This window comes from Passer domesticus, chromosome 15 (assembly GCF_036417665.1).
Source record: "Passer domesticus isolate bPasDom1 chromosome 15, bPasDom1.hap1, whole genome shotgun sequence".
NCBI classification, from domain to species: Eukaryota; Metazoa; Chordata; class Aves; order Passeriformes; family Passeridae; genus Passer; species Passer domesticus.
The window spans coordinates 13,379,987-13,394,293 of NC_087488.1; the positions used below are offsets into that span (position 1 = coordinate 13,379,987).

At 45.9% G+C, this 14,307-nt stretch overlaps 1 protein-coding gene across 1 annotated transcript; it reads right to left on the reverse strand.

Annotated features, from left to right (window-relative positions):
- Nucleotides 1-1,044: 1,044 nt before the first annotated feature.
- LOC135281349 (cytochrome P450 3A9-like) lies at nucleotides 1,045-13,934 on the reverse strand. Its single transcript, XM_064390121.1, has 13 exons — nucleotides 13,775-13,934; nucleotides 11,113-11,206; nucleotides 9,069-9,121; nucleotides 7,872-7,971; nucleotides 7,183-7,296; nucleotides 6,835-6,923; nucleotides 5,690-5,838; nucleotides 4,714-4,841; nucleotides 3,972-4,056; nucleotides 3,458-3,618; nucleotides 2,801-3,027; nucleotides 1,825-1,987; nucleotides 1,045-1,661 (listed from the first exon to the last, which is right to left on the reverse strand). Exons 1-13 carry the CDS (start codon nucleotides 13,843-13,845, stop codon nucleotides 1,563-1,565), a joined length of 1,533 nt encoding a protein of 510 aa, XP_064246191.1. The 5' UTR covers nucleotides 13,846-13,934; the 3' UTR covers nucleotides 1,045-1,562.
- Nucleotides 13,935-14,307: the final 373 nt, after the last annotated feature.

Below are 14,307 nucleotides of genomic sequence, written 5' to 3' on the forward strand. Positions count from 1 at the left end.
CCTTGCTGTGTACACAGCACAACCCAAACAGTCTATCACAGATGATGAATCAGAAGGGAGCACTATAATTGTTTTATCTGCCTTTTGGGGCAGCACAAGCTGCTTACTCTTGAATTAGGGCCTGGTGAATGTCGCTGTATCTTCCAGAAAAATGGACAGCTTTGATTTGGGGAATTCCAGGGATGAGGAATCCACTGTTCTGTTACCTGTCCACTCCCAAACTGCTGAATATTCATTGGGAAAGAATGGATCTGAATTATTAAATAAATTTGTACTAGATGGGATGTGGCAGCATTTGGGCCATGTTGCAGTTTTGTGCAAGTTTTCTGCTAGAATAAAGAGAAAAGCACATTGCCACAGGAGAAAATTACAGACCATGATCCAGCAAATGCCTTGGAATGAAGGGTGCCAGGAGAAAGTTACAGGATGACTTGATTTGATTCGCAGCTCTTGTAGAAACCTTTCCCATTTCACTAATATCTGTTTTGTCAAGATCAGCACAATTTACCGGGGTGAACTGGGGTGTGAATCTCGGATCTGGGAGAATTTCCCACCTGCTTTTGGATATTCCCTGTTAAAATGCTCAGGGATGGCATGAGCCATTGGGTCAGAGCTTCCTGTTGATGACAGAAGCAGCTCAAAGCACCTAAAACCCCACCACAAGCAATGACCAAACCCCATCCACGGCTCTGGGAGAAAAGGGTCAGCTCCAGCCTGTGTGCAGACCATTCCTCCAGGATCACTGGCCCTCCTGCAGGGCTGTTCTCTCTTCCTGGGAGCTGCTGCTCTCTCTAATCCATCCTCTGTCACTCCAGCATGGAAAGGGCTGGCTGGTGCTGAACTGAAGGCACCCTCTTAATCAAAGTAAGAGGTGGGAGCTGGAGTGTTTGTAAAATACTGTACAAATGGGAGGGTTTGATGGCGTTAAATGAAGGATCAGATTCATTAAATTAAGTGGAAAGCAATGTACATGGGTGATTTCAAGGGTTGAGGCTGAATACGAGTTTTAAATAGGAAGTGATCAGCCGCTATACACAACACAGAGCAGCTCTCAAACATTTTTAATGACAGTATTTGTACACACTTTAGTTTAATTAACACATGGCACAGGAGAGGGTTGGTAACTAGGATGTGTAGTCTCACACCAGTCATCTCAATTAGAACACATGAATTTTCAAGCATCAATACACCCAGAAGAACAGCACCCGTCCCTGCCCAGTGAGGTCTGGCAGTTTGAATTTCCATCACACCTTGTGTTTCTTGGATGTGGTAGCAATTTCTTCCCTCTAGATGGAGAAGTCCCTTTAGAAGTCGATGATCAGCTTCTCATTTGGATTTATTTTGTGTTTTGCAATCAAAATTAAGGGGACTGTGTATTGTCACTGCCCAGTGATCCATGTCACATTTCTGACAGTTATGTTTATTAGTAAATATGTAGTAATTGCTTCCAGAATTAACTGGAGCTGCTCTTCTATGTCTGTATGTGTAGCAGAGATTTCCTGTGATGTGTGATCCCTTTGTTAGCACAGCAGTCCCTGGGTGTTGGGGGCTGTGGCTGGGTTTCAGTTCTTGGCAGACTCAGTGCTGGTCCGGGGCACCAATTTCAGGATAATTGGCTTCTCTGGTGTTAGGAGCCCCACTGAACTCAGCTTGATTGGGATCTGCAACAAGGAGAGGGAAAGCACAGGTGGAGATGGATAAGTTAAACATGCAGGGGTGAAAGGTTCAGGCATGACTGGATCTGCAGTGCCTGGAAGTGTGAAATGTCTGGCGTTGGCACCCGGCTGTGCCCGTGCCAGCCCCGAGCCTCCACGTGCCCCTCACCTGAGTCTCTTTGCAGGTGTGGAAGGTGAAATGCTGCAGCAGGGAGACGATGGCGACTTTCAGAATCAGGAGAGCAAACCTCATCCCAATGCAGTTCCTGGGCCCAGCCCCAAAGGGCAGGTACGCGTACGGGTCTATGGACTCCTTGTTCTCCTTACTGAACCTGGACAAAGGTTGGGGAAAAGAGATGAAGGCAGCAAAACCACAAAACCTACACATTTCATTTATCTAGGGATCTCTCACTGCTGCCCTGCAGAGCCCATTTTGGGTTTTTCCTAAAGTGTCTCAGATTATCCCAGAAATTGAGTGCTGTGACCAAGCCCTTGCCAGGGGTGGGGTGGTGTCCACTTGAGGGTTTGATTTTAATTCTGTCCATCCAGATTAATAGAAGTTGGAAGCAAGGTGAAAATCCAGGCAACATCCTGTCCCACAGACACACATATTTCCTGTCTGTGGTATTTAGAGAGAGAAGAACCAGAAGGTGTTTTGGTTAGGAGCAGCCTATGGCTTCAGTTTCTCTGGGAATGAGAAGTGGGTATCAGTTACAAAAATAACCAGCTAGGGAAGATTATCCTTGAAAACAGAGGGAAAGCAATTCTGAAAGGATAGAGTCTGGCATGTTTAGTAGAAGCTTGTATAAGGGGAACAGGTTCAACAAGAAGGATTGTACAGTGGATGGCCAGCAGTTACAAAACCTCCAAATTTACCCCCTCTCAGAAAGCTTAAATACTGGGTACAAGCTGCTGTGAGGTAGCAGTGCTATTCTCCCAAGAAGATTATATTGTTTGAAACCCTGCTTAAAGCACAAAGCTCGATTTCCTCCTAAAATGACATTCCCACGAGCCTGCAATTTCTCATCCGTATTGTTTGTAAAAAGATAGGAAGAACACCATTAGGAAGCTAATCAGAGATTAATGCTTAATTACTGAGGAAAAAGCAGTGTGATATTTCTTCCCTTTCATTAAGCTTTTTGTACCTTTCAGGCCTGAACTCATCTGGGTTGGGCCAGTACTCAGGGTCACGGTGCAGGACGTAGGGTGGGATTGTGACCACCACGCCTTTGGGAATGGTCACTCCATTTATCTCCACATCCTTCTTGCAGGTTCTCTCAATCCGCCCCCCGAGGGGATAGACTCGGAGGGTTTCATTCACTGTCATGTCAAGATATTCCAATTTCATAATTGCTTCGTACGTGAGAGGAGCCTGCAGGACAACACGAGGAAGGTGACCAGGTATGTTGGCATCAGAACTGGATTGTCCTAAAATGACTGTGGGAACCAGAGTATTCCCAACCCACACTGCCCCAGGTTTGATTCAGACTCGCTGAAGAACAAAATGCAAGGTAGAAATTGAGCAATTGGTTTCATTTTTCCGCCTTTGAGTCATGGAAATGCTTGGAAATCCACATCCTTTTGTGTATGAGTCTGGCAAATGGGTTTGAGCAGTTGGGGTGGCTGGAAGGTTCCAGCTGCCAAAATAAAACCACTGCAGGGCTGAGCTGTCTCAGGGTGTGTCTCCCAGGGCTCTTGGAAAATCCATGGTGTTTAGGAGCTGAAGATGTCTCATTGCCCTGACTGAACCAGGAGGGCAGCAGGGTCAGAGGGTTCTCCCCATCACTCAGGGTCCCCCTTACCTTGTTGGGCAGGACTGTGTCAATCTCCTGCAGCACCTTTTCCTGCACATCAGGATGCATGGCCAGCTCGTAGGCCAGGAAACCTAGGGTGTTGCTGGTGGGTTCATACCCAGCAAAGATGAAGATGAATGCCTGGGCCAGGACCTCTATGTCGGTCAGGGCTGTGGGGAGATGAGGAAAGCAGTGTTGGCTGATGGTCTCAGCAAGGAGCAGGCAGCAGCAGGTGGTGTTGAGGCAGGTTTGTTGCAGTTATTTTCTGATAATACTTTTATAACTGCTCTACCTGCCTGGAAAAATCCATTTTATAGAGGAGGCAGGTGATTTCCTGGGCATAAATAACTGACATGGCAGTCCTGCTCCCTGGACAGGGATCTTAGCCCTGGTGCTGGCCCCAGGAGACAGAGCTCCATCTGGAGCTGGTCGGTCAGGATGATGGTGGCACAGACACTTCCCCATATTCTCCTCACTCCCAGAGCCCCGTGCCCATCCATGATGAGGATTTGGCTTTTGTTACCTTTAGATGAGGGATTTGATTCATTGTTGCCCTGGCTGGCTGAGCGCTGGGTTTCGATCATCAGCTGCAGGAAATCTACCCTGCCCTGGGAGGGAAAGCAGGAGTCTCTTTGGTGAAAGCTTCCTTGCAGGGCTCAGATAAGCAGATTTCACAGCCTGAGCACAAGTTTTAGACTGAGAGCTTCCCCAAAATGCACACAAACTCCTTACTAAAAAACAGAACACTTGCTTTTTATTTTGGAAACCTGTCTGTCCTATCCATTAAGTCACTGGGAGGGAGAGCAGTGTCTTGAATGAATTTGGGCAAAGGGATCCAAACTCTAAAAGGAAGAATTTAGTCAGGAAGCAAACTGCAGTTTTTGAAAAGCAAGAGGGGAAGGCACAACCCTAAAGGTGATTTTGCTGCTCATGTGCTGCTTATTCTGCACTAGCTCATCCTCTGCCTAATCTTCTTCAGGGAGTCTCTCTCATTACAAGTGCTGCAGACTGAAGCTTAGTCCAATTCTGCTGAGCCTTTATCTGGATTTAGCTTCAGATCACGGATGTACAAAGTCCCCCTGATTCTCTGCCAGGACGGGTCAGGTGGGGCTTTTCTGACAGTATTAAAATGAAGTGTTTACACTTGAGTAGGCTCAGGGTTTTGTTGAGTCATTGTACTTTGGCTTCACCTTTGATATCATCATCCTAATTATATCTCACTTCAGTGTACTTTCTGCTACAATTGCTCTCAAATTCCCACTCACCTTGTGAGCCTCCTTTTCACGATCCTGCTTAATTTTGGCAAGGGATCTCATGAAAAAATCTACAGCATCATTGGGGAAGACGTTTACATTCATCTTGGCCATGACAGGAATAAGGAATGGGAAAGCAACTAAAAAACAAATAGAAAATTAAATTTCACTCTTTAAATAAAACTCTCTTGATAGCTGTGGATGCTACTGGAAATTTATTTCCTTTTAAAATTTTTTAGATGAGAAAAGCACAGACTTTTTGCCTTTTTTTCCCTCTGTTTCATTCCCTAGGAATAGTTTTTGTGTCACATGGGCACAACCAAGCTGGGTATAATAATTCATTTAAGAGAAGACCAAGGCATATTCCACCTCCTATTTTTAAGGCTCTGTTTTCTAAGGACAAGTTACTTCTGGACACAACAGGCATGTGGCTCACAAGAGAAATATTGAAAATTCGGAGTTCTTCGTTCAGACTGAGCTGTTCACTGCCTTGCTGTGGTCATGCATTTTCAAGTCCCTTCAAGGCTTTTCATTCTTCATAGAAACTGGATCTTGATATTCTCTATAGATTTGTGAAATCTACACTACCAGAACCTCCTCTGTAGACAAATCCAAACTTTCCCTGGGTTTTAGTAAGGTATCTAACATTAATTTAAAGTCCATTGCTGCTAAGATATTGCACTGGAGGAAATTGCATCTAATTACAGTCCCCACTCAGCACTCTCTTCCAGAAAATGCATTTCAGATAGCAGCACTCTCCTCAAACCTCACTTGCTTTTCAACCTTTGAATAATTTCCCAGCACTTAATTGGATGTTTCTGGGTGGTTCATAAGTTTCTTGCACTGGGGATGCCAAAGGTGGAGGAAGCTTTTACCCATATCATCCCCAGGGTTTCAGCATAAAGTTCACAACAAGGAATTTATGAGAGGCCAGTAGGACTTCATTCCTACCAAGGAAGTTATCCAAGCAAAACCTGGAATCACTTACATGACAAGATGAAGACTGGGTTAAAAAAGTCAAACTTGACCAGTTTCTTCATCTCTCTGACAAAGGGGTCCTTGGGGTTGTTCATGGAGTCAATGTTCACACCAAAGGAAGTGCTGGTGACCACATCCATGCTGTAACTCCCAAAGATGCTGATGGAAGGTGGAAAAAAAATAGACTGTGGTTAAATATTTGGACAGAATGAATGTGGCTTTTTCTTCATGTCTATGTGACATTCATTTATAAAGTCTCAGAAGACCTCCTGCCTTAGGTTTGAAAAGAAATTTTGCTATGTGGCACTGAACAGCACTTCTAGAGAAGGGGATAGATTTTTAGACAGTTTTTGTTTCCAGTCTGCACAGGTTTTGAAGTCAGTTTCTCCAAGGATTTTACAACAACATGGAATGGGATGGTGGAAAGACAGCATGTAGGACTTAGCATGGTAACCTCTTGAGGAGGGGTGGCACAACACCTTGTATCAAACAAGCCCTGGGAGTGGTGCAGTTCCACCCAGCACAGCTCCCTGTTCCAAGCTGTCCAAGCCCTCCCCTTGCAGGGTTTTGGATCAAGAGGAGCTTTGCTGGTTTGTGGTCCCTGGTGTGCAGCTGCCCCTGCTGCATTTTTGCTTTGAAATTGGGGTTCAATACACAGGGTTTGGTCCAGAGCCCATATGGAGGGCACAGATGAGGGAAAAACACTCAGGGCCACTCTACAGCCTTAGTCCCCCCAGCAATGGGGCATGTGAGGGATGAGTGTCCCACACTTTTGTGTGGGACAGAGGTCAGCAACCTCCCATGTCCTGGGAAAGGAGAAGGTGCTGCACAGAGATCCTGAGTGTTTGCCAAAAAAAAAAAAAAAAAAAAAAAAAAGAAAAAAAAAAGGTTTTCCTGCCAGTCTTGGAAATATCTTGGATCTCTGGATTCACAAAGCTGTGCTGGAGCATTTACCTTCCTATCTACCTCTGGAAAATTTCCTAACCTCCAAATTAAATTTTCCCCTTTTAAATTTCCAGTCAGGCTTTCAGTAAGTCCCATTTCTCCTTTCAGAACCCTGGCTGACCAAGGGAAAGATCTGCATTGCTGGTAGCCAATGAACCACAGCACTTTTAACAAGGTTTCCTCTGCCAGCTGCTCTTAGCAGCTACTTACTCCTTTACAGATATTGAGCTGTCCTCTTTCACTTGCTTTTGAACATTCTTCACCAAAGCTTCCCCATAGTGCTTCATTATAGGGAACATCTGTAACACAAACCAGGCATGGCCATTTCAGAACAGTACATTTACACAGACTCATGAAGACTACGGGGAGTTTAATGAATATTTACAAATAAGATCTCCACTCAGGCTTTATTTTAAGACTTTTCTGGTTTCACTTAGGCATCAATCAAACAGGCCAGCTTAGTTGCCGGGCTCTGCCTAAAGAAATCAGACCCCTGTGATAGTCTGAGCCTGGAAACACTGCTTGTTGACTCAGTCTGTACCTGCACCTCTGGTTTACCTCCTTTAGTTTCCCACTGGTGAAGGTTGGAGAGAGCACAGTGCGGAGCCTTTTCCATTGCTCGTCTTCAGCTAATGAGACGGCGTTACTCAGTACCCCGACCAGGTCCGTGCGCTGCAGGGGAAAACAGGAGGTGTTAACCCCAGGAAAGAGAGCAGCCTCCTTGCAGAGGTGGCAATGTGGCATACAAGCCCCTGCCTGGGCTCTTCCAGGGGCAGGGCAGCCTGCTGCCCTCAGGCTGTGGGCTGACAAACAGCCTCTCTCAAGGCACACATCCATAAATAATCCCCTTTCCTACACTAAACCAGCTGTGAGGTGTTATTCCCACCCTCAGAAAAAGTCCAATAAGCCCAACACCTGCATGTCTCTGTGTACCCCTCCATGTCCCATCCCTGCATCCCAGCTGGTGGCACATTGTGCACCCTTACAGACTCCTGCACACTCACACAGACCCAAATCCATCCATATATACATAAACATATAATAGCTGTGAGAACAGACTTGGTCTGGTCCCTCTGCCAGCCCGTGTGTGCAGTCCAGGCTGTAAGGCAGGGGAACAGTGACGTGCAGTGGTCGTGTTCAGCAATCCCTGTAGTGCAGCCACTGGCTCCCAAAGCATGCTTGGCATGTCTGTCTCCTCCTGCATTTTTCCTGGATTCTGTGGTAGATCACAGCACTTCTGCTCTTACCCTGCGGTTGGTGAAGGTGGTGTAGCAGTCTTTAACCAGCACAAATTTGATGATCTGGGGGTCTGTGATGGCAAGGGTGGGTTGTCTGCCATCGTAAATCCTGGTGGGGGGAGAAGTGGAGGAAGGTAAATAACCCCAGATAATTGAAGTGTAAGGCTTGGCTGATACCCATGAGATGCCCATGTATTGAACAAATGTTCTTCCATCAGCAGCCTTGTTGCTCTGCTGTCTGAGTACAGAAATGTAGAAAGTAGAGATGGAAAAGGACTCCCAGACCTTTTCCCATCTGGTTTTGGAAATGGTAAAGGGGGATAAACATCCTCCAAATTCACTGGGAAATGAGCAGGGCTCAGTTGCTCAAAGGACCAGATACTAAATGAAGCAAGTGTCTTCACTTCCTCCCCTGACTCTCTGTGTTTTTCCAGGCACTTAAACACATTACAGTATTAGAAGGAAACTTGTTCGACCCCTTTCAGGCTCTTGAGTTGGGTGTCTGGAGACTTGGGCTGACAGCACTGAGACATCCTTGGAGATGAAACTCAGTCCTTGTTTTCATCTTTTTAAGCTGCCAGTTCTGAATGCTTTCCTGGAACAGATGTAGATTAAGCTGATCTGTGCTCTCTACCCATTTGTGTAAACATACATTTTCCAGACTTTAGTTCTTAAAGCTGCTGTAGGGTTGCATCATGCAGGATATGCAAGGTTGTAGCCTAAGTTATAACAACAGTGATGAAAGCTATGGGAGGAGGTGTCTAGAAGAGAAGAGCCATAACTGCAGCAGCTCCTGCTGCAGCAGGTGGGGATCAGAAGCACAATGAATTCTTTGGGTCAGCTCCAAAGGGAGTCACTCACATTCCTCTGCTGTTGGTAAACCAAAGGAACCCAACCTCCCAGTTCCAGATCCTGCTGAAGTAAATAGTTCTGCTGATGATTTTGTTAGGGCCAGGTGAGGGCCTTTTGTTACCAGATTTAAACTGCTTTTCACAGCACTGGTCAAAATAGTTCCTGCATGATGTGGCAGTGACACAGCTCTGTGTCACCAGGCTCCAAGTAAGCCACCTGCAGCACTGCTGCTGTCATCCTGTTGGGACTGTCAGGGCTACAGGTGGAGAAAAGGGAGCTTTCCTAATGAGCATTTTCTCCCATTTATGCAGATTCTAGTTTTACTCTCAGAAGAGATCAGTGGTTCATACTCACCCCCAGACTTTCCCGTATTTCTTGAAACATTCCTTGTCAAATTCCAGGAAACCCTGTGGAAAACAATTAAAAACTGTCATGGGCTATCCTGGATTGAAAGAGACCCATAAGGACCATCCAAGTCCAACTCCTGCCATGCACAGGTCAGCCCCAAAAATCCTACCACGTGTGTGAGCGTTGTCTGAATGCTCCTTGAGCTCTGGTAGCGTTGGTGCTGAATTATCTGAGAGGGGATGTAGTGGAGGGGGTGATGTTGGACATGGTGGGTGGGGAGGAATAGTTCTAAACTAATGTTCAGAGCTTCTTTATGAGCAGCCAAAGCCATGATGAAGCATGAATGTGCACTCTGCTTTGAGGGAGCTGTTGGCCAGGGTGCTGGCAAAAGGCAGCTGGAAATCAGCCAGCCAGGAATTTGGGGCTCCTGGGGATGCCTTTTGGTCTATGCTGCTGAGCCTTATTCTACACTGGTCTTTTGCAGTAGCCAATTTGAGATTTCCTGGCCAATGCACCAATTAGTGTGGTGAGTTCAGTGCTGACCAATCATCAGTGCACTCCCTAGAATGTATTTATTCATTTCCTGCTGTGAGGTAGGATTAGGAGAAAGGCAAAGCAGGCTCAAAACTTTGAAAGCACTTAAAAGAAAAATTAACAGTAACTAAAAGAAAGAGTAATAAGAATCAGAACAAAACCTTCAGGACACTTCTCTTCCCCTACAGCCTTTATTTCCCAATGACAATGTAAAGAAACAAAACCTAAAATTTCAGTCAGTTTACCACTTCTAGAATAGTCTTTCTTCAGTTCCCTTAGGGAGAGAAGTCCCTCTTGTTAATGTTAATCTCTCCACAAGAAAACAGTTCTCTCATGGCTTTTAACTTCCATGAACAGCAGCCACCTGGGGAAATCTGCAATCATGAAATCCCTCCCATTTTCCACAAGCTTTTCCCACAGCTCTGTTTATGGGCCATGTCAACTTCTGGGGTTCTGTTTAAAGATGAGCTGTTCAAACGCAAAGGTTCTCATTATCTATCTCTGAAATCATCTTCTTCCTGGGGGCACAGGATCTTTATCACTCTTGTCTCCTTCTCTGTTCAAACTTCTCATAGATTAATGCTACTTTAACATCTGCTTACTTTAGCATGGAGGCCTTTGCTCAATATCTACAATTTGAACACTTTCATCTCCCCACACTTTCATGCATCATAGGGAAAAAGAATCTTTCTCCACAGCTTTACAGGAGGATTTCAGCCCTAAGATCAAGGCATCTCCTCATCCCTCCCATCTGGGACTTGACTTCTTCACTGACTTTGATGTCTTCATGTTGCTCCTCTACACTGCCTGCATTGTGTTTTCTTTCACTTGAGGGAGGATTGAGGCACTAAAAGAGTTGATATCTCACCCAGGGCCTGCAGATGGTCACTTGGCCCCAGTCAGGCCCAGCAGTTTGTGGTGGGAGCTATGCCTGAGGGGGCTGATGGCTTCTCCTCTCCACAGCATGGTGGTTGTGGGTGAATCTCAATGGTGGTACAATCTTGGCCAAGCTGGCCAGGCCCAGAGCTGCTCCTGAGGCTGGCAGACCCAACTGGGCGCCGGGCAGGTGGCAGGGCAGGGCCCAGTAGCAGCAAGATGTCAGAAATTGCAGCCATGGCCCGGCCTGGCCTCAGCCCCCCACACACTCCCCTCACACTGCCCGGCACCCAATGGAGGCCAGGGGCACCACAGGAATGGGGCCCGGCCCACAGCAGGGGCTGCCCAACCAGCCTGGCCCTGTTACATCTTTGCTGACTGGAAAAGAGAGAGAGTTCACAGGTTTCTTTGTCTTTAGCATGTGTTTTTCACAGAGGTCTGTACAGCGTTCCAGAGGTTCTAACAGATTGTCGCTTACACAGACGCTTTGCATCACTTCTGTGAATGCCTCCAGTGCAAACCCACCACACCTTTGCACAGGCCCTGAGCAACAGAGGAGCTGGCATTTGGAGATAACTTATCACCACTCTTTATCTGTTCAGCTTCAACTGTGCTAGCAAAGACAGCTTCAGGCACTCACTTTGCGATATTCCAGGGATGTCCCAACGAAAGGCAGAGGTCTTGGTCCAGGAATGCCCAACTTCTTGAACAGACCAAATGGCCAGATTCCATATCTGTGGGACAGAAAAGAGCAGTGTTACATCACTGATTGGGGATACGAGCTCTCCTAAACGTGGAGACTGCAGCAACGTCCCTTGGGAGAGGAGGTTGATCCAAGTGGTGGAAATAAACCAGTCCAAGTGAAAATTGCCTTGCAAAAGACTACTTGATAACCATGGTATGCCTCACAGAGAGCTTCAGATGGATTCTTTTGGTGTGAAAGCAATTGTTTTCACCAGACCACCTGTGGAGACAGCGTCAGGAAATCTTGAGCAAAAGTCCTGAGAGGAGCTCATTGCCTACCAAAGGAGAGGCAGAAAAGGGAGCTGGAAGAAGGAACACCAAGCTTACATGTTTGTATTTAAGAGAAATCAAAGCAATGCCAAGAATTATGTCCCAAACAGGGCTTTTGTCAAACTGTACTTCAATTTCAGTAATTGTTCTCCTTCCCTTAGTCCAGCATTAGCTCAGTGGAAGCCTAGTCTTGATGGTTTTCTCTTTAGATTTTATTGACAGCCTTGCAGATTTCTTTCCTCTGAAAAACCCTTCCTGGCAGCTCTAAAGTTATTGCTTCTACCTGGGGCTTTCTCTTTCTCAACAAGGGCCTGGGCTGCAGCCCTTTGAAGCTTGTCTTTGGGTGTGTTGAAAGAGCTCCTTAAAATATTTGTTTTCAGTTAATAGCTGCAGCTTCCCAAGTGAGCAGTTCATTGCAGAAGGGAAGTAAAGCAGAGAAGGTTTGGCAGGGGGATGTTATCAGAGATCATCTTCAGGTTACAAGGCAGCAGCTGCTCAGACAGGATCTTGGGGATGCTTATTTGAAAACCCAAAATCTAGATTGAGATACAGGGAGGGTCTCCCTTGCAATTACCAGTGGTTTTTTAGATTCTAGGGTCCCCAGATGAGATCAGTGTCCCCCAGCACAGCTTCTTCCATTGGAAAAAAATGCAGATGCCACCTTATGGTCCAAACAGGACAGGTGAAAAATGGGGAGCTGGGTGTGTTCAGGTGAAGAAAGGTTTCAGAGAACTCAGTTTGTCAATGTTTAGCCTTCTTTGTCAAAGGTTAATTCAGCACTAGGAATCAAATGTTTGTGAGTTCTCATTTGTAATGTTTATAGGTAGCCAAGGGTGCGGGAGGACCAGGAAATGTCAGGCTGAGCAGGTTACAAAGCCCAGAAATACTGTAGGAAAACACGCTTAGACCACTTAAAACATGGCCAGGAAAATGTAGTCTAACACTCCTACAAGTAAAATGTGTCAGGGTTTTTTGCAGACTGAAAAGGACCATTCAGTGTAAAGCCAAAGAATAATCATTACTTCTTCCTACCATGGATGTGAACCAGAAGTGCCTGAAATTCCCTCTTGTGTGAACTGAAACAGTGTTGCCCCAGCTGGACAAGAAGCATCTAAACAACCTCTCTGTATCAATGGGCAGCAAGATTTCTATTTTAGCTCTAATATCAGAACATAGATATCTGGGTTTGGTCCCTTTTGCCACAACAGAATTATGAGTGTCTGCAGAAGGTGCAAGTCTGGTAACCAACAATCTTAGCTAGCCACAGAGTTACTGAAATAGGAGAGTTTGGGTCAAGATTCAGGGTGGATTTTTTGGTTTTGTTGTTTTGGTTTGGGGTTTGTTTGTTGTTTGGGTTTGTTTGGGGTTTTTTGGTTTTTTTTGTTTTTTGTAAGAGTCAGCCCCAAACAGGCTTTTCAGTGTTTCAAATCTCAGGAAAAATTTGAAAAATATGGCTAAAATTTTCTGAGCTTGCTGAGCTGCCATGGCTGGAGCATTGCAAGAGCAGACAAATGGCCGTGCTCGTGTGCATCACATCAGTCAGGGGTTTTTAACCAGCTCTGCCCTGCTGCAGTGCTGAATGGCACCAGCAAAGCCAAGGACAGCATTTCCTCACTAACAGGGTTGCCCTAAAGAACTGGGGGTACATTTCTGCTGAGGAATTTGGTCTGGAAAGCCAGGAGCAGGTGGCTGACGTTGCTCTGTGCTCCACTCCTTCCTCCAGCACGGGTGGCTGTGAGGAGGGACATGGGATGGAAATCAAACCTCTGCAAAGGACCCCTCCCAGTCCAGGTGCCCAAGGAGAATCTTAGCTGGGCATCAAGGAAGGAGTCAGAAGGAATAAAATCTGATCCTACAGCTATCCTTCTCCTGGTGCCTTTCTGCTGCTCTCCACCTGTGCAGCCAGGGTCATCTTGTGCTGGCTTGCCGGCAGAGCAGCCTCAGGCAGGGAGGCACAGCTGGATGTCTGTGAAAAATCACCTGATGGATCAGGACCCTGACTGAAACCAGCACCCTGATGGTAACCAGTACCTGATCTCATTATCATTCAATTATTCCTTTGATGCTTAGCAGCAGTCTCATAACTGGATGGGAATACTCTAAACCTTGGGGCAAGATCACAGATCTGTACAGTCTTTAGACTTCTCTGCTACATCCCAGAGCCTGGTTAGATGCTGGAAAAGTGGAAATCACATCTACTCTTCAGCAGATTAGTTGTGTGAAAGTGAGCAGTGGCAAAAAGAGAGAAATGGCAGGAGCAGAGAATCAATAAAGAATATTTTACTCACACTAGCAGAAGTGCCACGAAAAGAAGAATAAGGGCCCATGTTTCTGTAGAGAAAGAAGGCAGAAGGTTCATTTCAGTTCTTCTCTGATTGGCTCTGAGTTCTGCTTTGAGATGCTTGTCCCACGTCTGTGGGAAATAGGAGTGTTTCACATTGTGCAATCTTTTTTATCCAGTCATATGATTTAGGGACCCTCCTTCTGTGACAAAGGAGGAGGAGTGGAAGGTAAAGATAGGAAAGTCTGCTAATCTGAAAAACACCATTCATGTGATAGACTGAACTGTCTAAGGTTCAAGTTATTTAATGCATGTGTTGCCAAACATTTCAGCTGGTTTCCCTGTTGTAAGTAATAACTGCTTTCCCACTGACTCATGCCCCTGGGCTCCTACACCAAACTAAATAAAAACAGGTTACAATGAAAAGGTAAATCCCCAAGCAGGTGTCAGGCTTGGTTTACAAAAGGCAAAGAGAAGGGAAAAGGTTATTCACATATTGTATGACAAGAGCTTTTCTAGCAGATAAATCAACTTTGACAG